This window comes from Teleopsis dalmanni, chromosome 2 (genome assembly GCF_002237135.1).
Source record: "Teleopsis dalmanni isolate 2A chromosome 2, ASM223713v2, whole genome shotgun sequence".
Classification (NCBI taxonomy): domain Eukaryota; kingdom Metazoa; phylum Arthropoda; class Insecta; order Diptera; family Diopsidae; genus Teleopsis; species Teleopsis dalmanni.
Window position 1 is genome coordinate 130589532 of NC_051847.1, and position 27542 is coordinate 130617073.

The 27542-nt window shown below is 29.4% G+C and overlaps 6 protein-coding genes across 8 annotated transcripts in view; 1 reads left to right on the forward strand and 5 right to left on the reverse strand.

Moving 5' to 3' along the window:
- Window positions 1-6588: 6588 nt before the first annotated feature.
- LOC119680864 (neither inactivation nor afterpotential protein G) lies at window positions 6589-9901 on the reverse strand. Its single transcript, XM_038093871.1, has 5 exons — window positions 9707-9901; window positions 9509-9640; window positions 9244-9446; window positions 7680-8974; window positions 6589-7624 (listed from the first exon to the last, which is right to left on the reverse strand). The coding sequence occupies exons 1-5, from the start codon at window positions 9717-9719 to the stop codon at window positions 7468-7470; spliced, it is 1800 nt and encodes a 599-aa protein (XP_037949799.1). The 5' UTR covers window positions 9720-9901; the 3' UTR covers window positions 6589-7467.
- A 94-nt stretch (window positions 9902-9995) lies between these two features.
- Window positions 9996-10916, reverse strand: LOC119680866 (probable ribosome biogenesis protein RLP24). The gene is made up of 2 exons (XM_038093872.1): window positions 10744-10916; window positions 9996-10635 (listed from the first exon to the last, which is right to left on the reverse strand). Exons 1-2 carry the CDS (start codon window positions 10822-10824, stop codon window positions 10138-10140), a joined length of 579 nt encoding a protein of 192 aa, XP_037949800.1. The 5' UTR covers window positions 10825-10916; the 3' UTR covers window positions 9996-10137.
- A 1848-nt stretch (window positions 10917-12764) lies between these two features.
- LOC119676176 (apyrase) lies at window positions 12765-16798 on the forward strand. Its single transcript, XM_038087410.1, has 2 exons — window positions 12765-14222; window positions 16380-16798. The coding sequence occupies exons 1-2, from the start codon at window positions 13183-13185 to the stop codon at window positions 16675-16677; spliced, it is 1338 nt and encodes a 445-aa protein (XP_037943338.1). The 5' UTR covers window positions 12765-13182; the 3' UTR covers window positions 16678-16798.
- Window positions 16799-17792: 994 nt separating this feature from the next.
- On the reverse strand, window positions 17793-22016 carry LOC119676174 (exonuclease 3'-5' domain-containing protein 2). 2 transcript variants are annotated; one of them, XM_038087408.1, is made up of 7 exons: window positions 21670-22015; window positions 21132-21608; window positions 20626-21074; window positions 20398-20566; window positions 20155-20307; window positions 18028-18195; window positions 17793-17971 (listed from the first exon to the last, which is right to left on the reverse strand). In XM_038087408.1, the coding sequence occupies exons 1-7, from the start codon at window positions 21864-21866 to the stop codon at window positions 17878-17880; spliced, it is 1707 nt and encodes a 568-aa protein (XP_037943336.1). In that variant the 5' UTR covers window positions 21867-22015; the 3' UTR covers window positions 17793-17877. The 2 variants fall into 2 exon arrangements, with proteins under 2 accessions (XP_037943336.1, XP_037943337.1); XM_038087409.1 differs by having other exon boundaries at window positions 17826-17966; window positions 21670-22016.
- A 2393-nt stretch (window positions 22017-24409) lies between these two features.
- On the reverse strand, window positions 24410-26411 carry LOC119676177 (solute carrier family 35 member G1). 2 transcript variants are annotated; one of them, XM_038087411.1, is made up of 3 exons: window positions 26138-26411; window positions 25765-26071; window positions 24410-25712 (listed from the first exon to the last, which is right to left on the reverse strand). In XM_038087411.1, the coding sequence occupies exons 2-3, from the start codon at window positions 25971-25973 to the stop codon at window positions 24872-24874; spliced, it is 1050 nt and encodes a 349-aa protein (XP_037943339.1). In that variant the 5' UTR covers window positions 25974-26071; window positions 26138-26411; the 3' UTR covers window positions 24410-24871. The 2 variants fall into 2 exon arrangements, with proteins under 2 accessions (XP_037943339.1, XP_037943340.1); XM_038087412.1 differs by lacking the exon at window positions 26138-26411 and having other exon boundaries at window positions 25765-26096.
- A 492-nt stretch (window positions 26412-26903) lies between these two features.
- Window positions 26904-27542, reverse strand: part of LOC119675714 (histone H3.v1-like) — a 1493-nt gene continuing 854 nt past the window's right edge. The window contains exons 2-3 of the mRNA XM_038086919.1: window positions 27265-27390; window positions 26904-27198 (exon numbers count right to left, since the gene is read on the reverse strand). Coding sequence (XP_037942847.1) covers window positions 26998-27198; window positions 27265-27390 — 327 coding nt within the window. The 3' untranslated portion in view covers window positions 26904-26997. The remainder of the gene's footprint in view (window positions 27199-27264; window positions 27391-27542) is intronic.

The following is a 27542-nucleotide window of genomic DNA, read 5'->3' on the forward strand; positions in this document are numbered from 1 at the left end:
CCGCAGTTGTAGAGAGGACGATGAAAGTGTCTCCTATCTGATTTGTTTTTGTCCAACACACTATAGGGGCTTTACTACTTTAGTGGCTGAATTGCAAGATCTCCTCTTCAATAGCATTATAAGCTTTGCAAATTGTTTTAAGTGGTTCTAACCTCCGAGTTTTTAAATATACGGTAAATAACGGTAGTGGATCTCTTGGAATCGCCGGTATAACCTACCTACCTACCTACCTACAATGACACATAAAAGAAGCTAAAGGCAAGTGAAGGAATGATAGAAATAAAGTCTTACCTAAATCAAGCGTCTAAAAATTTGAATGAAGCACTACCATGAATCAATTCAATTGAAGTTAATGTGAATACTGGAATAATTAAATAATTCAGCAGATCTTATAGTACTAACCTAAACTATGGACATACATTTGATGTGATTTATATTTGAGAACTTGATTAGCGGTTTGCGTTTGTCCAGTTTGTTATGAGATAACTTATTAGAAAACCTTTGAGTTATGCATGTTCACAAAAATAGTTCTAAATAACGATGTTCAAGATCTAGATTACTTAATGAACTGGAGTATTCTTTTTATGTATACAGCACATAAAAGAAGGGAGTTGCAAAAATAACAATAATAACCAAAAACCTGTTAATTATTTTTAATACCTACAACAGAATCAAGAGTTCTTATTCTTACTTCTTATTTTTATTTTTAATGTATTTTTCTTTCATTTTTTAACATTATATGAATATTTTTCATTTTCATATTGCATAGTGCTAGTGTTAAAGTAGATATGAACGCCGAAGTAGGAATTATTGCACCACGGACTTTCTAAGTGAGTAAACATTTAAATATGTACTCGTGTATTCAACATTTGAATATTTAAATATATAATTTGTTTTATATAAACTATTATATACAAATACTATACAGTATATAATATACAATATAATATACAAAAAATATGCACCAAAATATACTAGAACCGGTTAGTTCTTTTTTACCCATGCCTAGGTTTAATCGCTGTGAATGCAGATAAGATATCTTTTACCATAGATTAAAGATTAGTTTTCTAAATTATAAGGTAAAGTAAAAATTTATTCTCATAATAAAGAAGGTAATTCTATAAATCTCTTAATATATACTAACAAAACATATTTAATTATTTTCTACATGTTTTTCTATATCAGACCTCTGAACTATAATATACAAAACTAACAAAATAAAAATTTCAAAAACTGTTTTGGTCGGATTCCACAAAGAAGTGGAATAAATGTTGAACTTCTGGATTATTAGAGAATTGTTGTGGCAAAGTATTTTACTCATAGGTATAATAAAATTGAAGTTGAGTTTGTCTAGTTTAAATCAACTACGAGAATTTATAAAACTATACTCAGATATATACACCATAGAAAATATTTAAAGCGAAAACCTGGAGAACAAGAACCCTAATGCTACCGCAAGCAAAGTGGGTACATAGCTAGAGACAAAAGTAAGTGGTAAAGCAATTTAGGCCCAGATAGGAATATTATTGATGTATCAAAAGGATCACAAATTATGTTTTACTAAGCGGCTTATATAAAATTCGCCATAAAAACTAAATACATTTATTCACATAGTATAACACGCGATAAGAGCATACATCCGTAAAACATATATATTACTGCATTTTAAACTTCAACATTTTTTAATTTTTGTTAAGTATAGTAAAATTTTATATAATAACATTTCAAAAATTTTCATAAGTCAACGTCACCATTCACAATTTTCATTTTTAAATATATACAAGTTCAATATCAACTAAAAATTGATTCAGAATTCGAGGCAATCGAGGCAATGTAGCCGCAATCCAATGAGGATCCGAATATCAGAAAAGCAATTAAAAAAACTGCAATCAAAGAGTTCAGTTTTCATTGCTTTAAATTCAATAAACAAATTAGAAAAAAAAAACAAATTATTTTCTCTGGGACAATAAAATTCAAGTTCATGAGCACAATTGCAACTGCATCAACAGATACAGAATCTATTCAGATACTTTTAATTTCCATGAGATGATGTCGTCATAATCGCATCATATCAAATAAAAAAAATGGTAAATAAAATAAATCTTTGCAAAATTAATTAAATAAAATGGGTGATTTTTTGAAATAAAATTTGAATTGAATTTAATTTTTAGATTCAACACAACAAAAAGACTTGGTCTGAATATAATTTTTATATAAGGCTTTATTCAGACAATTACTTTACGAGTACATACTAATTATATATAATTTATTAATTATATATTACTTTTATATATATTACTTATATATATATATATATATATATATATATATATATATATATATAAAAGTAATATTTATATAATTAATAAATTATATATAATTAGTATGTACTCGTAAAGTAATTGTCTGAATAAAGCCTTATATAAAAATTATATTCAGACCAAGTCATATATATATATATATATACATATATATATATTATTTATTTATATATATACTAGCTGACCCGGCGAACTTCGTACCGCGTAACAGTCAATAAATGTTATATTAAATATTAGGTAAACTAAATTTAGAAATTTATTAACGTAAAAAAATGAATACAAAAAATTTATTATGTTCCATAGTTTATTAGGATATTAATATATAATCAATTATTTCAATGTTCTGTCAGCAAAAAGGTATTATTTATTATTAAAGAGTAGACGTGAAAATTGCCCAACAGCCGGTACTGCGGCCAGAAGAGACCTATTGTACCAGTTTCACTATTGATTAAACAAAGCCCCTTAAAGCTTTGTGAATAAAGTCTAGAACTAAATCTAGAGAAGAGTTCTTAATCTGTTCTGGTGACAGAAATTCTTTATGAAACAGGTTTCTTCTGTGCGTTGTTAAAGCTGGACAGTCACAAAGAATGTGCATGGTCGTTTCCTCATCTTCGAGGCATAATCTGCATTCCGAGTTAGCAGATAATTGTAATTTATGAAGGTGATATTTCAGACCATAATGACCTGTAATGAAACCCGTTATCACCCTTAGATTACATTTCGAGAATTTAAGAATGTCTTTGTAGGAGTACGGTGTTATCAGTGTTTTGCTTTGTCTGAGTCCTGGAAAGTTTACCCAGTACTCCAGCCGCATATGATTTTCCATTTCCTTAATAATCTGTTTTGTACTGGCCCAGTTTATTCCACAAAAGGGTTGAGGTCCTATAAAAGCAGTTTTTGATGCAGTTCTGGCTAGCTCATCAGATTTTTCATTTCCCAAAACTCCTCTGTGACCCGGAACCCAGTAAAGGCTTACCTTATTCCGAGCTGCAAGTGATTGCAGAAGCTCGTAACACTTAAGGACCTGTTTTGACAGCAAAAAGGTATGGTTTGCACCCCGATTGATTCTCTTCAGTAAAGTACCTTGCGATATACGATATTTTTGATTTTTTATCAAGCGCAAGAACAAATAAAGCAGATGGTTTGCCTACACGTGAACATGCCACGTACAATTGACCATGTGAAAAACATGCATTTTTTAGATTCAGACCTTGTGATTTATTTATAGTCATAGCAAATGCAAGCCGAATAGGAAATTGAATTCGTTTAAACTCAAAGGGCATATCGATTGAGATCATTGGGATCCTCGGAATGAGAACTTCATCACTTCTGAATTTACCTTTGAGTGTCGTTGCGTCAATCACATTGGCCATCAGGTTTGTTATCACCAATCGCGTTCCATTCCATAGTTTTGGTTGGTTTAGATTTCGAAGCATAATGACTACCGAACCCTCCTTTAGTTGTAAATTGTGCGGTGGTTGGCCAAGCACATCCAAGGAGTTCAAAAATTTAGTTGGATAGTTGGTAGCTTCATCTTCGTTTCTTATACAATCAATAGATTTGAATGTATGCAGAGTACCAACGATTTGATTTTGAATTACAAAGTTTAAGTCATGCCCATCTTTGTATTTAGGCGCCAAAATTGCTCGCTCACTCAACCATTTGTTATTTTTATGATTATCAATGATGTTCGGAAATACTTCATTGATGAGTTCGTCTTTTGATGAGACGAAATTGCAAAAATTTGAAGGAAATATAATTGATCCGCTCGATTCTTCAGCAGACACACGGCCACAACTGATTGTTAGCAATTCCTTGGAGAAATCTCCATATATTGATGACAATATTTATTTATTATTTATTTATTTATTTATTAAATTTCATTAAATTGGCGATATGATTTATACGACTTTATAGAAAAATGTATATACTTGTTTATTTATTTTTTTTATGCCAATTTTAACACATTAGACCTCCTCATAATAATGCCGATCTGTGTTCCATTAATCCGTGTTGAACCTGACCATACAAATACAATCCGTGCATATTTTACAACCCAAAGCGATTAACGTAACTGTTATATTTAAAAAAAATATCCACTTATAATTCACTGATAATAGTTATTTGGCGATATCCGTAACACTTATATGATCGCCCAAACATTTTACTTAATTGAAAAGATTTTTAGGGATTTAAAAGTTTCAAAATTTTTTATTCGAAATGGATTTCTTCTCATACGACATAAGCTTCCTAATTAAAAAAGTTTCTTTAATAATCAGGCTTAAGGCACTCCACGTTTTTGACCGTTGACTAATTATTCTTTTAAGAAGAAATGTGCACTTTTTCACAATTTTTCCACCGTGTTATACGAATTCATCTTATAAGAACCCGTATTATGAAGAGGACTATAATATAATATATGTATATGATTATGTATATATTTATTTAAAAGCCAAAGCGCATAAGCTAATTGTGTTGGTAATTGAGGTTGAAATCGAACGCTAAAATTTTAGACTGAATCAATGGATATTTATAATGTACGCCTGTTTAAGTGGAAAAAGAACGTATCTAAAACAATCGGGAAAAACAATAATAATAAGAATATTTTTAAAACATAAAGATATATTGGAAAATAAGAACTCTAACGCTAAGGTATTGCAGCAGAAGAGGCACACAATACTGAAAAAGAGAGTAGCATTGGAAAGAGCAGACTGTTCTAAACAAGGTATTGGAACTGTAAAAACTGAAGCAAAAGAAAATTAACTTTTCTAAGTTATATGTGACAACAGTGAAACTTAACTTTGAAATTTGAAAACTCAGAGGTATATATATTCTCTTTTTCTTCGTTTTGTTGAAGGAATCAGTATGTATTATAATACTTAGACTCTACGTAATAAGTTGAGACATAATACTTCTAAGACTACACAAAATATAAATTTCGAAAATTTAGAGGTATTTTTCACCATTTTATATATAGGTATAGGTATATATAATACATATAATCTTTATTTTCGTATGTTTTATGTCATATATAGTAGGTATATATAGTTTTTTCATTGCTTAGAGGAAAGATCCTATTGTGGATGATAAACCGCTTTCAACAGTTGCGACTTTATCATCACAGAGAAAACTTTCTCAATTAAGGACCAAGTCTAAAATGGAATTATTTGAGCTAAAGAAACAAAAACTTCAGTCAATAATTGAGAAGAATCGTGCAATAACAATGTATTATAAAAGAAAGTTGGAAAACTTAAATAAAAAATGATCTTAAGTATTTTTTAAAAAAATCTGATGTTGTTGTAACCAATAATTAACTAAAAATTAGCCTATTTAAAAAAAAATTTTTTTTAAATATTAAGACGTTTTAAAATTGAATAAACATGTTACTGATTATACTTTGTACTTTGAGAAGCTATTTTTGGAAGAAAAAACTTCTGTTTCAAGACCTATTTCTAAAAGAATAACATTTGATAGCTCTATTTCTGGAAATACTACTTTTAGAAGATTAACCACAAAAGAACTTATTTTATAAGAATTAATTCCGAAAGAACGTATTCTGTAAAAGTAATAATTTTTTTTGTAAGAAATACTTTTCAAAATTCGAATTCTGTAACAACTACTATTGAGAGAACTTCCTTTGAAAAAGCTATATATAGTTCTGTAAAAAATATTTCGAAAGAACTACTTCCGAAGGAGCCTCCGAAAATAAAACTTTAAAAAAAAAATAATTTTGAGAGAAGTACTTTTGATAGAACTACTTCTGTAAGAACTACTTGGAAATAACTACTTCTCAAAGAACTACTTCTGAAAAAACAACTTTTGAAAGAACTACATATTAAAAAAATATTTCTGAAAGAACTACTAGAATTCTGTAAGAATTACTTAGAAGAACTACTTGTGAAAGAACTATGTGAAAAAAACTTTTTCTATAACAACTACTTCTAAAAGAACTTATTCTGTAAAAGTTAAAAGAACTGACGCTATTTCTGTAAAATCTTTTTCTAGAAGAACTATCTCGCTAGTATTTTGTTTGAACAATGTATAATGTACGCTAATGAATTTTAAAAACTCAACGGCAATATTTTCAAATCCACTTTAACCATTTCAATATCGCTTAAAAGTATGATTAGCTTTATATTTATGATATCACAAACGGGCATTATGTGTGTTAGAGTTAACATAAAGCTGCCATTTCAGCCTAACCTAAACATAATTAACTATATTTGAAAAAAAGTATGTTCCTTTGTTCGTACACATTTATTAAAAAAACGACTACTTTTATATAATAAAATATTACAAATATTAATTTATTAATCTTTTACTGTCTTAAAAGAACACTGATAACCAGGGATTGATAACAGTACTAATGAAATCCAAACATTTCAGTTTGGAAAAGTTTTTTATATGGGATGTGGTTGTTAAAGGAAGTTTGATAAAGAAAGAGGTTGATGAGATCTTTCAATTTGAAGAAACTATTGACGATATGGCTATATCCTGATCTAAATTAGGATAGCACTATACATACTGCGTCGCTTTTCCTTGGAGATAATAGACGGAGGCCTGTTAAACACTTTGTTACTACCCAACACTGATCTCCAAGAGGACTCTGTATCTGTGTGAAGCGCGCTCATATTTATATTTGACCTTACTGATGTTAAATCTATTGCAATTGATGGCGAAGTGATCATGATAGGAAGAAAGACATCGCTTGGACGGTAGTTGAAAAACCTCTTTTACAATAAGCATTTCAGATCTGGCATGAAGATAGTCAACTGATATACTTAATCATTAATCTTTGATGCTATATGGGCAAGCGCATTAAAGTCTAATGCACACAAAATTAGATCACTTGGTTGCAGATCACTTAGTTTCTTGTAACTTTATACCTAGACCAATATTCCAAATGTTACGAAACGTAATTTTATTCTCATAACAAAATTTACGTTACGCAGTTTGTAAAGTTATTTTTTCAATCCAGGCTTTAAAAAAACTAAAAATAAAAAGTGCTTTGGTTTTGTTAGGTTCCAACAAAACATAAATAAATATATATCGTTTTCAATCCCTGCTTCTAACCCTAACCCATCCAAAGATAAGCACATCATTTTTAATTTAATTATTTGTTATAATATATATTCAAAATATCACTCTATGGATTGTTGTTGATATTTTCATTCAATTGCATTTTCAAAATCATAGTTACTCCCCTGACTGCTAAAGCACTTACAACAGAGTTAGGATTTCCCGATAATGGTATTGGTATTACGCTAGCATCTATGACACGTAAGTTTTTTAAACCATGTACTCTGCAATGATAAATAAGATATAATTTCTTTCTAATAAATTGTAAAAAAACAATACCTAAACTCTGCATCAACTACGCTATTCATTGCTGTGGAACCCATGCTGCAAGTACCAGCCGGATGATGTGACCCCAATCCGACATGTCTTAGAATGCATTCCAAATAACTGTCACTTGGTTTGTTCCACACAAAATCCAATTCGAACGGACCATATTTCGCACAGTTCTTTATTTTTGGCCAATGTATACGTGGACGTAAATTAGCGAATGCTTCCGATGTGATGATTTCCACAGCAGCACGTATAGCTTCTATTGTGCAGTTCACATCAATATCCTTACTTAAATAATTTGGATTGATTAAAGGATTCTTACGTATATTGCTGTTACTTATAGTAACGCTACCACGGGATTTAGGTTTTGTACATGTTGATATAATTACAAAACCTTCCTGTGTACTATTATGGTAGCGGGGAAATAAAGCACGAAAATGTTCACGTTTAAAATTTGATATGGACATTAAAGCAGTTTCATCAATGGCACCGGCTGCGAAAAACGTAAGACCAAAATTGTGTACACTGAATATATCATCGACATGCGCTAAAACACCAAAGTTCCCTAAATGTCCAGTTCCAGAGCTCAAGTAATTGAATAAACTGTATGGATCTAACAAGGCTTTCTGATTTAAAGTGGGTCCTATCACTTCTATGGAAACAAAAAGTGGTTGATTCAGATGATCGTGTAAGTTTGTGCCTACCTTTGGCAGTTGTTTTTGTAATTTTATATTCAATTTTTCTAGCTGTTCATAATCACCTATGCCGGATACTAAAAGTAGCTGCGGACTCTGATATGCACCAGCTGAGAGTATTAGTTCTTCACGTATATCCACAGTGAATAATTTTTCCTTGCGTGTGTATTCATCTTTGACACCAATGAGCAACGATTTAACCGATTTCTTGTCCTTTTTCAACTCTATTCTCTTTGCCATGGCATTTGTGATTATGTGTAAGTTTTTATATTTAAATGCTGGTTTCAGAAAATGTTGGAACACATTATAGCGTAGACCTTTTTTAATATTGTACCGTGCACGTCGAAACAGCCAGGGTTTGTGAATCAATTCCTCTTCAGCTAAATGAAGTGCTGTCGTAAGTTTTGAGTAGTCACGTCTGATTTCATACATTTCATTGGGACTTGGATTGACAGCATCTAAGTATGGCTTGATAAAATCCCAACGCCAGGTGCTTAAATTATGTGTTTTGTACCAATAATAAAAGTCTTGTGGATATCCATCAAAATGTAACATATAGTTTAGTTGGGAGGAACCACCCAAGCCGCGTCCACGTGGTAAACATTGTCGCTAAACATTAAGAAATTTAATTTCATATTTATAAGGTCTTGAAAATATATTGTTTTTAATTTTTTCCTAATAGACAAGGAACCTGAATAAGACGAGCTGAGGTGGAATAGCAATTTAAAATGAAAAAGTAAGAAGTGAATGGTAGAAATTCTGAAGGGTTAGTACCTCCATTTAAAATAAAAAGTAAAAAATAATTTTAAGGTAAGTTAAGTAGGTTTGAAGTCTGTAATAACTCCTTATACGGTCAGGAAGGAAGGAAACTCATTTACCTGTTCCTTCAAGCCTCTGGATGAGTGCTTCTGTGGCACTGATAAAAATGACCAATCATTTACGCCTTTTTGCTGCAATGTCGTTAATAATGGAATTTTACTTAGGAACCCAAATTTATCGCCTGCTTCCACAAGCAACACTGTTGAGTTACTGTATTTGGCAAGCAAAGAGGCTACCACTGAACCCGCTGTGCCAGCACCAACTGTATAAATAAATATATAATTTAATATTAAACTCTGTAAGAATATTTACGATTATATTTACCAATAACATAATCAAACACATAACCCTCCGCTGGTTCTAAGGTGTTAGACACACGTTCCTCCAGCAATTTACATAGCAGCAACCACAGAAACGATAAGCAGGCAATGATGCACGCGCCAATAACTACAATTTCTGTGCAAAAACAAATTGTATAAATTTTATTTTCTATTTAAATTTTATCACTAAAAAAGGTTTTACTTTGAAACTGCATATTTTGGCTCCTGGCTGTACTCTTTCACTAAATAAAAATGATTTTGAATTGTGAAATTGTGAATTCTCTACGCCGTGAAAACTGACGCTAATCCAATTAATATTTTGATTCACCTTTCGCATTCTCTTCCGCATTTTTCATTACTTGTAAAATAAACGAAAATTTACATTAACTGCAGTAATTTGCATTTCCACGAGGAAAAGTGAATAAACAGAACCATTGCCGCTTTTAAGGCTTCAAGTCAACAACAATAACAAGAATAAATCAAAAATCCACTTTTTAACATTTTGTCACAATTGAGATATATTTTCGCTTAACACTTATACACTCATTCGCACATTTGTGTAATTTTGTTTTTGTTAAATTATTAAAATAAAATTAAAAACTTATATACTACACCCCCCTACTACATGGAAATTTATTCTTCAATCATCTCCATATCTTCATCATCCATAAGACCTGCTTCCAGCTTCTTTTCCAATTCGCGCGCATCGACATAAGTAATCTCTTCTTCGGGCAAATCTTCTTCCATGAGTGCCTCTTGTTCAGCCTTTTCTTTCGCGCGTCTTTCCTTCAAGCCAGCAGCTGGTGAGCGTATAAGTGACATATTGCGCTGTACATCCTTGACATCCATTTGAATTTCGACTTCACGACCCTTACGCAAACGTTGCATTACAAAGTTGCCTTGTCTGCGCTCCTTGATTTCATTCACCTTCTTAATGGCATCTAGAGCCTTTTGCCATTTTTCGCGATTGTATTTGATGGGCACATTGCGACGTTTCTCAAACTCAAAACTGGGATCGATGGCGAGTTCTTTGCCCGCTGCTTTGCGATGTGCCTTGGTCCAGCGAACTTTACGTGGATTCTTCTTGCGCTTGAATGCTTTGTGACATTTACCTCGGCAAAATTTAAAAATCTGCAATAAATAAAAATGTTTTTGATTATTTCACAAATTTATTAGAAACGCACATTTGACGTCAGAGCTTAAAAATAAATTGGTTAATTTCTTACTAAAGGAACCTACCTTGCAATCATTTCTTACAAATTGTACTCCATGCCCAGGATATATTTTGCTGGAGCAAAAATAACACGTTTCGATACGCATCTTTTTGTTGAATTTTATTAAAAATCAACAAAATTATTGTAGATGCACGTGTTGTGTAGCAAAACTATTTCGGAAGGAACGTGGAAAAGAGAATATAAAAAACAAGTCAATGAAAACATGTGATGGCAATAATGTAAAATTGTCAACTTAGTATGTTCAGTGCATGCCTGTATACGATCTCTCTTTATTTACGCTTAGCAGTTTTCGAACTTAGCGATTTTTGCGAAATTTAGTTTTTATGTTAATACGCTCTGTAAAAAGAGGAACGAACTATATTTTATAAACATGTTGGAAAAAAATCACAAAATTAGCAGAATTTTGAGTGACAATACTTTAAGTGCTATCAAATGCTTTGGTTTGATGCATTATGAAGACACATACATATTTGCAAAACTTTAGCGTATTTATTATTTAATTAAATAAATGAAATTAATAAATTAATTATATATTAGAATATCACATATTCCAATATGACAATCATGTGTACAAATTTTGATATACCAGAAGGAGAATATAAACCTGCGAAATTAATTTTAAGTTAAAAAAAATAAAATTTGATTTTAACGTCAGTATGACGGTAGTAGCTACTTTATTTAATAGAAACTGTTGTATTTAATAAAGAAATTTCGAAATTAATGGTTTAATTAATTAAGTTAAGTAATCGAACTCAGGTCCTGCCAAATGTGAAGCTCAGAATCAGTATTCATTACCCAACTGACCACAAGCCGTACTTGACTTGTATGTTCGAACTTGAAGTTTTTGTTAATTTGCTTTGAATGTTCATTAACAAATTCACTTGCTGTGTCTATCAAAAATATTGTAAATAAAAATGTAATAGTGAATAAATTAATAATTCGTTGTTTAAAATTAAATTTTTTTTTAATGAATTTAAAGTAATTATGGAAAAATGCGCAAAGGCATCAATTTTTTATATTTTTATATATGAAATTTAAACTCTTATAATACGTTGAAGCTGCTCCATTAATTATAACTAATAGTATTTATTATGTTATTTATAATGATAATAAATGTGATTGTTTGTTGTTGCAAATTTGTTGCAATACTGGATTTATTGTCATTAAAACGCAACACCTATTTGAGTTTTTAAGAATTGAACAATAAGCATACTCAGTGAAAGTATCAAACTGACATTAATATTATTAAAAGCTGTTTTTGACATTAGTTTACATTTTGGACATATAGCAAATTTGTTTAATTTTGCATGAATTATATTCTTTTCAATTTCAAGCAAAATTCAGCCTGAATTCATATAATTTATTTAATCAACATGATTTTTTAATAAATTCATAAAGCATGGTACAGACCAGGCCTGTCCATAACAAATAAAATCGTTGGCCACTACAAATAACTATATAGATTGGAGGGCCACAGGAATAAAAACATACATTAATAATTGTTTTCTACAAAAACAACAATACGGTTATAATGTTAAATTTAGTTTAGTAAATTTATCAATTTATTTTGATTTATTTGGTATACCATAAAAATAAAATAATGTAGTTTTACCAATACTCCAAAACATAATTTGCGTAGGTGTGGTAGATTAAAAATATTTCGCGGGCCGCACAAAAATTAGTCGCGGGCTGCATGCCCAGGTATGCGCTATACACTTTGAAATAAGGGGTAATTTTGCCTCATATATGTCTGAAGACTGAAATTTAGTATGCATACCTAAATATACACAGTGCGATTCGGTCTATGTCATGCTATACAAACAAGAAATTATATTGATTTCATTGTTATACATTTTTTACATTCTTTACAAAATATTTTGTTTTTGAAATTATTTGTGTTGAATTGCAGAAATAAAATCAAATTAAAATGAATCAAAATTATCTGACCAAACGTTGTTTTGTAGAAAGTTCGTACTGGGAATAATAGCGACTGTTATAAAATAATTTAATAATGTTTTTAATAGTATTAAGTATTATAACTCATTTGAACAAAACACTTTTACACGAATTTTGAATTATCATTTGTGGCTGGGTGTTGTTAACTCTGAGTGTTTTGAATAAATAATCCACACTGAACATGTCCTTCAAAAATATTTGCAGTGTATTTAGCGAAAACATATGGGTTGACGTGTGATACTTGACGTTTACATTTTAGTCGTGGTTTATTTGTTACAAATTTTAGTTTGGTTCGTGTGAGATACATTAGTGAATGCCAAAAAAATGGCGAATTAATAATGATTATCTGCTTAATTTTTTTTAAAACAAAATTTTATGTGAATTATATAAGCAACACAGCAGCGAACATCATATCAACAATTCCTAAGGCATTTAATATAAAATGCAAATATAAAGATATATTGAAACATAAAAATTTATAATCTCAATGAGTTTCCTAAATCGCAATAATACTGCATCAATACACACAAGCTCATCATATGCTTACAACGAGCTTGACAATCCCAATACACAACGTACCAACTCATCGAGGTCAGTCATGTATACGAGAGACTGGCGTACTGCGTTACGTACGCCACCGACCTACCGCATTGGCAATCGTACCGTGCGATTCAACTACCACTTCGCATTACTAGTGGCAACAGTATGTGCACTATTCGTATTATTCTTTTATGTACGCACAGGGTCCACATCCTCATCGGAGGCGGCGTGGATAAAAACCTATGCCAGTTCCACAAGTGTGCGTAGTAGTCCTGAAAAATTTGAAATGAAACTTAGTGATCTACTAATTTATAATTCTACATATCCATTAACTCCACCAATTTTAAGTCGCGGTGGTAGCGTAACATATCGCATTGCCATGGTGGCAGACCTGGATACAAACTCAAAAGTTGCTAAAGATGATGGCAGCATTACGTGGCGTAGTTATCTGAAAAAAGGATACTTGACGCACACGAATGGCAACCAAGAAATCAAAGTTAAGTGGGACACTGACACGCCCATAGTACTCGAAAGCAGTTTTTCTTTAAAAGGGCGTGGCATGGAACTTTCTGAGTTGGTCACTTTTAATGGAAAATTGTTAACGTTTGACGATCGCACGGGTTTGATATATGAAATCGTGAATGATAAAGTTTTACCTTGGATAATTTTACTTGATGGTAATGGGCATAATGCGAAAGGCTTTAAATCTGAGTGGGCAACGGTGAAGCAACGAAAACTGTATGTAGGTTCGATGGGCAAAGAATGGACTACCAGCATGGGTGATTTTGAAAATGAGAATCCTATGTTTGTGAAAGAGATCACACCAACCGGAGAAGTGCGTTCTTTTGATTGGGCTAGCAATTATAAAGCAGTGCGAGAACAGGCACTGCAAATCACATGGCCTGGATATATGATACACGAAAGTGGTTTGTGGTCGGAAGTACATAAAAAGTGGTACTTCCTACCAAGACGTTGTTCTAAAGAAAAGTGAGTTATTTTTTTCTCAAATTTTAAATATATGAATATAGTATATATAGATTATGTTAGAGTGGTACAATCTACAGATTTAAATCGTGATTACTGTAAAATATAATATATTTCTAAATCTTCTTGTTACCGTTTTTTTTAACAGTGAAATTAAGCTTTAATTCAGTTTTATAGTTCTAAAATGTTCGGGAGCACTTATGTTATAGATCATTTTCGTAATCATATTCTAATAAAATCCCTTCTCATAAGACACTTCTCTTTTAATCTGTGAGATAATAGCGAGTTCCATTCAAAACTTACACTTATTACTTTGAAATCAAGTACTGATAAAATAAGATTTGATAGTAGGGAAAATAATCAAGTCAGGTAGAAAATAATGAAGACAGCTAGTATGAAAATTTATTTCCCCTTTTACAATTATGCTTTTCCGGCTAATATAGAGCTAGTTTTTTATTAAATATAAAATCATCAATAAAAAAACCTATCTACCTACTTTTAATTGTATTCAAAAACTTAATTTCGGTTGTTGTAACTTGTATTAATCCAACATCTTTAGACAACTTGGGTAAAGCACAGCATAAAATAGTCGTGAAACCAGACAGTTTTTTATGTATAATAAAGCGTTCTGTTGAGAGTTTTGTCTCATAAAAGAATGTTTCACCTGACTTCAGATTGTTTTCAATACTGCCGCCTACTAATTTTCAAAATTCTCATCCAATTCTCCATCCCGCTTTTTGTTTCACTTCCATTGTACCCCACAATTCCATTTCTATTCTGCATGTTTTATCACTCTTCCATTTCATAATGGAAGAATAATGTGTAATAAAAGAATAATGTGTAAGAAATAGTTAAGAGAGAACGATGAGTAGGATTCCGTCGTATTGAAGTGACAAGATTTCTCTATCTCAATCTAGGATATTTTTTAATCAAATAGCAACCACTCCTCATCCCTTCTTTATCCCAACCCTTTGTTTTTTCATTTCTATCTCTTCCATACCCTAACTTCCCATGTATTCGTATGTTATAATTGTAATAAGATTGTAAATTGCAATAATTTAGTTGTTAATGAAATAACCCCACATGTTAGAACAGCGATTCCCAACCAAAGACCACTACGATATTTTTCTTTTTAGTAGGAACCACAAAGTTTATGAATAATAAACTGGATGAATATTGTAATACGTTTTATGAATCTCTGGTAGAATGTATAATGAATTGTATAAGTGCCTAGGTACATTATATAGACTATAAAAGACGTGTATAATTACTTGGACATTTTTTGTGTTTATTTTCTAATGATGTTGAGTCTTTTTCGTGTTAGTGCATCTAGGCACTTTTACACTTTGATAGCTGGTGGGTTCCTGCAGAGTCCCATTCTTCACACTGACTATTTTATGTATTCCTTGAACACTGCGTGATTATTCGATGACTGATCTAAGTTTTGTGTACCTAATAATTGAGGTCTTAGTGAACAAACTATATGCTTGTATCCATATCTCTTAAATGTGATTGGAAGAGTATTTATAACCATAGCGCGGACCACCGGTTTGGAGCTACTCTGTTAGACAATCGTGCTGTTAGACATAAGCACAACTACTCTTTCTTTATTTTTGTATTTGTTGTTGTGATAACGCGTGGAGTTCTATGTGGCAGATAACATGTAATGAATTACAAATACAAATACATGGGTTCGATCAAACGAAATATGATTACATGCATTAGGATGCAGTTGGGTAAAGAAAGTGTGCAAGGGGAGGGGATTGTTTGGGATTAATAGTGGGTTAAGGCGCAGAAACCTAATTACTTCATTTGGATTACACCAGAAGATACATGTTTGTTTTGGAATTTGTCATCGCTTTCACTGATTACTTTAGCTTTTTATCAGCAAACAAGGCTTATTGCTGTGTTACAGTTAGACACAGTTATAGTTTAATAATTTTTATAATTTATTAATCAAATGTATACATTTATATATTTTTGCACTGGCACGAGGTGTTTGAAAATTTTTATAATTTAAATCATTGTTAATTTATAGTAATAATAATTTATGATAATACCATATGATATTAATACTATGATATGGTGTTTTTTTTTTGCGTGTGATTTTTATCTTTTTTATATATTAATTTATTTATCGTTTTTATTTATCGTTTTTAGATACAACGAAACACGCGACGAGAAAATGGGTTGTAATGTGCTCATATCAGCAGATGAACGCTTTTCAAAGATTGAAACGGTTTCGTTGGATCCCGCTAATACTACACCCGCTCATGGATTCTCAAGTTTTAAGTTTATACCTAACACAGAAGACAAAATTATTTTAGCTATAAAATCTGAGGAATTGAATGGCAAGACGTCCACATTTATAACAGCATTCGATTTGAACGGTAAAACCATTTTACCCGAACAGAAAATCGAAACCGATTATAAATACGAAGGCATAGAATTTATATAGTAAAATTCGATGTTTACGCAATATTGAAAGGACTCTCACAATGCCCGCATTATAAACTATAAATCCTTCTTGACTAAGCGAATAATATTGTATATATTTAAATAGGCTAGATATAGTTTGTAGTATTTATTATATTAACGACTTGCCGTAAATAATTTTAACTTAGACATTGAAATTATATATTATTTATTTATGTATTATTTTGAAATTGTAAAAAAATAAATAATTTTTACTTATAAATACTTTCATTTAATTGTCGTCAAAAACTGACAGATAACATTGTTACTCAGCTACGTGCATACAATATAATAATTGTACATAGTTTCGTTATTAATTATTTAACAATAGTAGATAAAAAATGCAAATTGTTTTACAAATCATCACAGAATTCATATGTTTAAGTATTTTTTTCTTTTGGTTAAGTTATTACTTTAAGTAGCTTCTGATAGTATCTTTAAGTAAATGGTGCCACATTTAATCAGTTGTGTAAATATTTTCGATAAAAAATATGTTTTTGTAATTATTTTAAGTGCTTTGTTGCATCTGTCTTGTATAAATATTGAAAAGCCAAATTAGCTGTGTTATATAATTTTATTTTATCTATGTATTGTCTCAATTTTAATAAAAACCGAAATTAGTTAATATAATTTTTGTGCTTTTTGTTTATATAATATATAATATGCGTCATATGTATGTGTTAGTGAACGAAAAAAGCAATAAAAATAAAGCATATACCTATTATATATAATAGAGTTTTTATTTATGAAACATTTTTAGAGAATATTGAAATTTAAATATTACATAGAACATAGAATAAATATTCTTCTTTCTATTTAGTCGAATAAATATTAATATTGACTGCATTTCATTAACGATATTTGTTGTATAAAAATTGCACAATAACATAAAATTAAATATAAAAAGTTAAAAATATTTAAAATTTAAAAAAATTGATAATTGCTACTTGAAGTTGGTTTATTTAAAATAATGTTTATAAGCTTTAATAATTTCAAAAATTAATTATCAAATGAAATTTTTTTAAGACGCAAAGTTAATTGCTCCTAAGGAGACAATCTACTTTCACATTAAAAATCTTAAATATAATATGAGAAATTAATTAAAACAAAATTATTAAAGCTATTGATTTTGTACTAAAGATGTGTTTATACTATTTTAAAATAATAAGAGTCCAGAATTTTGTTAGTGGTTTTTCTCATTAGAGCTTGAGTTTTTAATGCCAGCTTTTAACATATCTATTTCATTTAGACGACCTTCCTGAGCACGAATTTCTAAACTTAAATGGTTGAAATATTTTAAAATTTATTTATAAACAATATATTAATATTTTACCGATTTGCGTTATGATTTACATCCCAAAGTTCCGGTAAATATCTCGGTTCCATTGTTTTTAAGAAGTGTTCACGCCATAATTTTTCAAGTGTAACCAAGCCGCCTAATTCATTACAATATTTTTCTACTACCTTTTCACCATGTTGACAATAATCTGGGTTATCAAGACTAAAATAGAAAAGATTACACATAATAAATAAAAAGATACATTATGTAATATTTTAAGACGACATTAGCGAGTTTATACTTATTTGAAAGACTATAAATACTATACTTAAACTATACTTGAATTTTGAATAGCGCAAACTGAATCTACACTTCAAATTTGCCTGAGTTCGATTCCTGACACTTGTAGCGCAATAATTATATAAAGACAATAAAATGAATAAATCTTTTCAAAGCCCACTGATGTTCAATATCTAGCGGAATTGGAAATAACTGTAAAACTAGCCTAAAAATACATTTGATTAATAATATTTTGATTTGATTAGCAATTCGTTACAGTTAATCATAAGTTATAGAAAATTTTAATAATATCTTAAAATTTCTAATAAACTTCAATATAATATATATTTTTTAAACATTTTAATTAATTAAAAAAAAGCTAATGGTATAAAGACTTTCACTTTTATAAATATATGTAAAATTATATTACTACATACATAATAAGAACTACATGTGTAAACTAAAAAATTATAAAAAAAAAAATTTTTAAGTAAAAATATATTGTATAGGCAACAATATATAGTTTTACTTGATACTTAAAAAAAACATTTCGATACTGCTTGATACTTATCATTTTAAATACATTTTATTTTACAATACATTCAGTTCTATATAAAGAATTATACAGTTAAGTTTCATAAAGTGAGAGAAGAAATATAAAATTAATTATAAAATACTAAATGAATATTTATAATATTATATTCATTTATATTATAATACTAATAATGTTAATATTAATAATAATATATTATAATACTAATAATATTAATATTAATAATAATAATATTATAAGATAAATAAATTAATTTCTATGAAATACAAAGAAGGAAATAGTTAAATTTTATTTATGTGAAAAATTGTATTATTAAAGTTTGAAAATAATACATTCGTAATATATAATTAATTAATAGCAGAAAAAAACAAAAATTTTTTTGTTTAATGTTATTCAAATGACAAGAGACATTGAATACAACATATATTAATTGATATTAATATAAATTAATGACAAAAAACAATTAATAAAAATTTATTAATTAACAAAAATTAGTTAATTAATAGAAATTAATTAATAAACAAAAATTAATTAATAAAAATTAATTTAATAAAAAATTAATCAATCAACAAAAATTAATTAATTAATAAAAATAATTAAAAAAAATTAATAAAAATTTATTAGTTAACAAAAATTAATAAACAAAAATTAATTAATTAACAAAAATTAATTAATTAACAAAAATTAATTAATTAATAAAAATTAATTAATTAATATAAATTAATTAACAAACAAACACCTTTTATCTAATATAAATAACTCAAATAAAACCTAATTAATTAATAAAAAATAATTAATTAATAAAACTTAATTGATAAAAATAATTAATTAACAAAAACTAATTAGTTAATATAAATTAGTCAACTAACACACACCTATTAACCAATATAAATAAATCAACGAAACTTAATTAATTATAAAAATTAATTAATTAACAAAAATTAATCAATTAACAAATACCTATTAACTTATATAAACTATTCAATTAACAACAATTAAATTAATAATAAAAATTAAATTAATAACAAAAATTAATTAATAATAAAAATAATTTAATTTCTTATGAAAAATATACATTAATAATATAATTATATATTAATTAAAAAATGTATAGCAATTATTTTTATAAATAGTTTTACATTACATTTAAAAGCAAAGCCAAGCTTATGTGCATATAAACTGATGAAGAAAAGGTGTGAAGAGGGGCATTACCCAATGGAATAATTTTTTATAAAGAAATATTACTTTGGATATACATTAATGGATCATCGATTCATATGCCTTCCTTAGCTTCACTCAATAAAACCCGATAAAATAAAATGGAAATAAAATTTTAGGCAATATCTTACTTTGTATTTAATTCAGAAGCTATTAGCAATTGATCCTCGTCAATGTTATCACAACTAAAATAATTTTTTAAAACTTCAAGCAGTTCATTTTTTCGCGCTTCTGGTAGCTTCTCTGAATGATTTAAAATTGCGCGTCCGGCAGATTTCACTGATCTATAAATAAATAATATTATTATTAATCAATATTAAACTTAGTATTTTAATTAAAATTGAAAGTAAGAAACTGTATATAAATAATATTACTTTAGTTTTGGTATTTCAAAAGATTTAATAGCTGTGTTATTATGGGAGATTGGAGCATCGCATAGATTGGCTAAATAAGTGCGTATGGCTAGATCAGATATGTTACTCTTTTCATGGCATTGCGGACATAGCAATAGAACATCATGTGAACTATGCGATTTCATGACATCTGTTAAATACAAAAACTTATAATTAAAATGAACATTTTATAAAATTATTTGTGCTTACCAGGGAAGTGTTTTCTGTATTCACGTGGCACAACATTTTTGCGTACAAATGTGTCTGTTTTACCACACACAACACACTGATTATCTTTAGATATTTTATAATACTGACCTACACTACCAACTGGACGAGCTGCGGGTTCGAAGTTAAGACGCGCAATATATGGATTTGTTGCAATTTCAATAGCTAAACCATTGTCTATATACCATTTGGCTTTTTTGTAGTCAATCACTCCTAACAGTTCTCCGTCGGGTGCTTGTAACTGTGTATTATCATATAAATTACTAGCACGTATGCCAGTATACGTTTTACGCTTTATTTGATTACCTTTTTCTGCTGTATCAGTTATGGGCGAGCATTTTCGCCGGTTTTCAAGTTTAGCATTGAACCGTGTATCAATTTGGTATTCTAAAAGTTGATGTATGGCCATGTAGTCGGTCCTTTCGTACCATCTACAAATAAACAAAAATTACTTTCAGTTTAATAATTTATGAATTTAAATAACACACGTTTTCTTTAATTGTGAAAAGAGTTTATTGAATATTTTGACAGCAACTAGTGCATCATTGGCGGCATAGTTTAACTGCGCCGAAGTCAACTCTACTGCCTCCCAGTTTGAGCAAGATAGGCGCCAATTTTTGTCAAGTACCACATTGAGATGACTTTTAGCTAATTTCGCTAAACCTTCTGCTTTATATCCGTTTTCCTTTGCTAAGAAGCGCAGATCGTATGTACCCGATACACAAAGAGAATAGTCAAAAGCCAACTTTTTGGCATCTTCATGCGAATCCACACCAACTTTTAGAATACGATCATTTAGTAACAATTCACGTAAACATACTGGTATGGGACGAAGATGACACAGGCGAAACAGGGCGCATAAACCATTGTCTGTTGCCAACTGCAATAAGGCTACAGGTCTGCGTTTGCCATTTACGGTAATCCACTCACAGTCAAATCCTAAAACCGGATTCTTAATGCATTGCCTGATTTAAAAATGAAGAGAAATTTAATTGTATTTTATTTTATGATAGTTTTTTGTTTTACTTTTTTAAATCTGCAACTACAGCATCACATTTTTCTACAGAATCAACTAATTCAATTCTTTGGCCATATAGTGGGTGTCCGTGTTTGTTAAAAATTGAAAAAATTTTACGTCTATTTCGTGATATTATGTATAACAATCCCAATCCGGCAGACACTACCAGCACCTTACTTAAAAATTTACTTTTACCTTCAGACATTGTACTGGAACTTATATTGTTAATTTTTGTTTTTTTATTTAGAATTTTTCCTATTTAACTTTATACGTAAATTTCGTTGTTATGATATCACAATCAGTTTTAATTTTTTAACAAGTCGACAAGTTGACAGTAAACAGTTTTACAGTCACTGGAGATTTTAGAAAACGTGTCAATATTAATGATAGGGTATGTTCAGCACATAATTTGAACATATTTCATTTTAGAATTATTTTATCATTAACGCTTTCTAATAACTTATTAGTGGTATAATATATCATTTAAATAGAAATAAAAAAAATATAATTTATTATTTATATTTAAATACAAATAATATTTTATTAAAATATTTTTCCGATATATCGACTATCTTCAATAGTCATCTCCAGGGAAACTGTAGATTGTTTCTCTATTATAACTATTAATTAATTTATTTAATAATTTATTTAAAGATTTTTAAAGTAAATTTTTTCACTTCAATCACTTACTACTCGGTTTCTCTAGAAGAATTTTAAAACATTGAAAACAAGCGATTTTAGTTCTATCACATTCATATATAAACCATTTAAATTACAAATGTAAAGCCAACAAATATATTTTTTCACAGCTGAATTGTTAATTGAAAAATTCGATTAATAGAATTAATATATTACATGAAATATAGATTTAAATTGTTTGGTTACTCTAGTTTTTGTTAGTATTTAAAAGAATCTAAATTCCTCTATTTCTTAACGCTGATCAACTGATTTTTGATATATTTCCTTTTAAAGCTCTTATAAAATTATGATTTATGTGTTTTGTATCTCATGATGAGAACATCTGAGAGACCACAGCATCCCTGTTGAAATTGAAAATGCTATACAGACTTAACTCGTATATTTTATTTCAAGTTAAATTTGTGTTGATGTGTGAATCAGCTGTTTTGGTTTGAATTCAAATTTTTGTATTATTTATTTGTGCGTACACTGGTGTTCGCATTAGACCTTACACAGAGCTCTTCCATGAAAATCTGTGTAAAGAGTGTAATTTGACACTTTAAAGTACAGTTTGTCCGCATGAAACGGATGTATTATGTTTTTGATATCCACGTAAGTTATATATCGGGTATTGCCAAATACCCATCATCGTATTCGTATATAATTTTTGAGACTGCAAGTCCCTAACGTTTGAATTCGATCCCTGCAAAATTCAAAGCTTAGAGTCAGTGTTCATTAGTTAACTGAACCAAAGCCGTACTTCAAATATACTTGGCGTTTTTTGTTAATTTGCTGTGAATGTTCATTATCAAATTTACTTGCTGTGTTACATTAAAACAAAATCATGAACCAGCTGTAGACTGATTAAGTTAATTAATTATATAGTCATTTTTAGTTATTAAATTTTAATTTTTATTTTTACTATTAATTATATAATATAAAAAGTATGGATAAGAAAATAGTATCCTAAATATTCAAATTAATTGTTTATAGATAATTTTACGACATTACAGACTCTAATTTCTTCAAACGATATGTTCAATATGGTTTTTGACGTATACAATCGATTTTAGCTAATATTCAAATAGACTCATAACCTTACCAATTCACATTATTCATAATTTAAACACCTTCACTCGTATGGTACAGTGAATTGAATGACCGTATGAGTTAAAGTAATTATTTATATTGCAATCTACTTCTTGATATGAAAACAATTTGTCACCTATTATATTCTGACTACCTTTTATATAAAGAAATGGGATATTTTTTTAAACAGGCAACTAGCTTTGTACAAAAAACGTAAAATCCGAAATTCATTCGTTACAACATTTGGAATATTTGATCTTCATACCATATTCCAAACAGCCTTTATCAACCATTATTAATATTAAGACATATATAGTTACGGGGTTCGTAATTATAACTTTAAGAAATTGCTGGCCTGTGTAACCAACGATCTTTACACAGATTTTCATGGAACAGCTTTGTGTAAAATCTGGTGAGAACACCAGTGCCGTGTTATTTGAATTTAAATTCAAACCAAAACTGATTCTGATTCACACATCACACAAATTTTACTTGAAATAAAATATACGAGTACAGTCGGTGTAGCATTTTCAAATTTCGTCAGGGATGTTATGCTCTCTCAGATGCTCTCATTTACTCGAAAATTTGCTGATGGAACGCATTTGCATATGCACAGTGTTACTCAAAGTTACAACGAGTAGCTCGTGCAACAGACCTTTTAATTATATCGCCATATTTTTACATACTTTTAATATAAAATCCTGTATCATCCTTAACATGTCGAATAAAATATCAATTATTTAGGCCATAATATTTATTGCAATTTAAAAAGAAACGCTTAAAGTTTTTAGTAGAGTAAATTTTATTATTTTAATAAATATACATTTTTTTATATATTATATAATTTTGCTAAATTTGATATTGTTCTTACAAAAAACGAACAAAGAAACTCCCATTAGTGAAAGTCTTACTGGTCAAAAAAATTCTAGTTAATTTTAAAATTTTTTACAATCTTGTAGAAAATTTTTAGTTGATAAAATAGTTAATATTTTATGATTTAATTTTAATATATTTCCATGCAAGCTAATACCAATAAAGTTAAACTGTCTTGAGCATATACATATGCAGGCTAATAACCTACTACATAGTCGATATTTTAATTTAAAGATTTGATTACAATTGCACTAATTCAACGTGAATTTACTTTAAAACTTAGACAACTTAAGTACATAAATCACATCAGTAATACTATTTGACGTTTATGTATATATGAGTTAATAAAAATAATAAATAAATAAACGAGCCTCTGTTTAGTTAGTTAACAAATCCAAACAAAAAAAATTGACTAAAAAATTTGATTACATACAGAAACACATATGTACTTAAATATATATATACGTATATAACTTAATATTTATAAGTATATCTTAAATTAATTAACTATGAGAGAAACCACAATGCTTGCTTCTGTGTTTCGTGAACGCACAAAAGCTTGAGTAATTTTTAATCCAATAGCAAATAACGTAAACGTTTACGTGCCGTTGATTCGCGTGGCAACGAAAGCGCCCATTTTTTAAGAGCAGTTAATATAACACTGCTGACAACCAGCATTGCGCCAACGAGTGAGTATCCTGTGGGAGTTTCACCAAAAAACATTGTCTGCCATATAAAAGCAAAAACGATATCAGCACAACGTGCTATGGCCACTGGTCCAGCCTGTTCCACTTGTAGCGATAGTGTGAGCAATATTTGCCCCAAGAAACTAAATATACCTAATACAACAACTAACCAGCGATCACGCCCACATGCTGGCCAACATATGGCACCAATTGTGCCACACACTATTATTGTATAAATTAATGCAAATGCACCAAAATTTGTCATAATCACTGAAAAATGTAAGCCTTTAAGTGCTCTCAGTAGTATATAAACATTGGCACCGAATAGTGTGGAGGATATAGCAGCAACTGGACCCCAAATATCATAGTGTTTCCCGTCCAAACGTTCCAAATTCACATCTGTTGTTGCTTGTTGGCCGAATACGAATGGTGGTCTTGTGATAAGTACTACACCCACCAGTGTTAATATTATAGTTAAAATATTAAATAAACTGCAATGTTCTTTGAGGAAAACGCGCGCAAATATGGCAACAAAAACTGGCGTCGAAAATATAATAACGCTGGCATCAGCCAGTGGCATATGGCGGAAGGCATAGAAACTGAGCATCAAACCAGTTGTGCCCATAAAGCAACGCAAGAGCAATATTACACGTTTACCTTCAGGGAAGACGGGTTGCTTAGTATAGATGACAATTGGTATTGCAGGAAGTAACACACCAACAAATCTGTGAATTATAATTTTCAAATAATTATTACAAGATTAACGAATTACATTACCTAAAGGATGCTAATTCCATAGGATTGATATCAACTAGACCTTTGACAATAACGGAGCAAAGTGAGAAAAATAAGGATGAGAGTGTAGCGAGTATTATTCCTAAATAAGGACAGTTTAGTTTCGACTTAATGCGTGATAGCCAACGATTTCTGGTTTCACTGTGACGAAAACCGTCCACAAATTGATGTAATTCCAAATTTTCAGGCATTTCGTTTGGTTTATGTTATCACGTATCGTTGTATGGTTTTAAGGATTATAACTAATTACATTTTTTTAACTACTATTACGTATCACTAATTTGGCTAACTTTAATTAAAAGGTAAAAATTCAATTATTTAATAAAGCTTTTGACAAAAAAAAATTATGTACTACCTTTAAATTTAATTTAAATGCTTAAAGCGTTTATGGTAACGTACTTTTGAAAAATCGATTTTTGCTAAAATGTCTGCGTACGTTTGCACATGCCGAATAACGTTAAAACGCTTGCATGTACTTATAATAGCACATTACAAGCATTTTGTTTTTATATTTTCAGTAAATCTTTTATAAAATATTACATTATTAAATAATTTAACACTAAAGGCTTGAAAATAAACGCAGCAGCAAAATTTATTACTTGCAAGCACTGTATTACGCTTCAAAACAAATGAACATACACACACACATTCTACAAGGCGTACGTTCAGTGCGAATTGTATTTCTCAAAATTATTGTACTAATATTGGCAATGCGAACAGCTGTAGTTGTCATAGCAACCACGTAGTGACATATGGCCGGTGCCAAATTTAAAAACAAACATTTTTGTTTTTGTGTTGTGGATTTTAATTTGCTTTTGTAAAGTTTTAATAAAAAAGTGCAAAATTATTAATAACAATTTGTTTTAAAAAATATATTTGCTTTCTATTTAATAAAAATTGTTTTCTGTTGATTCTTACTACAGCAGAAGTAAACATTGTTGGAGCAGCAAAACTACCGGTGTACGTGAAATTTCTTAAAGTTTTGTGAATTGGTGTTAATATAACACGTTTTTGCAGTTTATATTATAAATATTCATATTTATCAATATAAAACTATAACACAAATCAGGTAAGCCAAACTATTTTATTTTTTAACATATATATGTTTTATTGTTATTATATTTAATAAATACATGTCAATTAGAATATAAAATACCTAAAAAAAAAGCAAAACAGTTAACACAATAAATTCTCTGCTAAAATAACGTTTATAATTTAAAATCCTAAATCTGCCAGTACTGCGTCTAATTCGGCTTGTAAATTGGCTGCTTTGGCGCGTACTTGTGTGATTTCATCCTGTAAATTATCTACGTTTGCTTGTAAGAGGACATTGCATTTCTTCATGGCTGATAGGCGGCTTTCATGTTTCTTCACACGTGGTTCCAAATTATTTTTCTTGTCAGTATTTGTTGCGTCCTGTAAGACAAAAATTTTAATTAATGGTAATTCTAAAAAAACTATTATCTATTTTTTTACACTTACTTCTGCTTCACTTTCACTTTCTGTTTCAGCTTCACTCTCTTCAGATTCTGATTCTTCGGATTCTTCCTCAGATTCCTCCTCTTCTTCTTCTTCCTCATCTGATTGTTCAGCTTCATTGTCTGCTTTCTATTAATATAAACAAAAACAATGTCATGAGTGGGAAATATATTCAAATAATTCTGTAAGAATTAACAAAAAGAAAGATAAGCTCAACTATTGTTCTTTTTTATCGCTCACTTAAGATAATAGATATAACTATTATTTTAATATATATTATT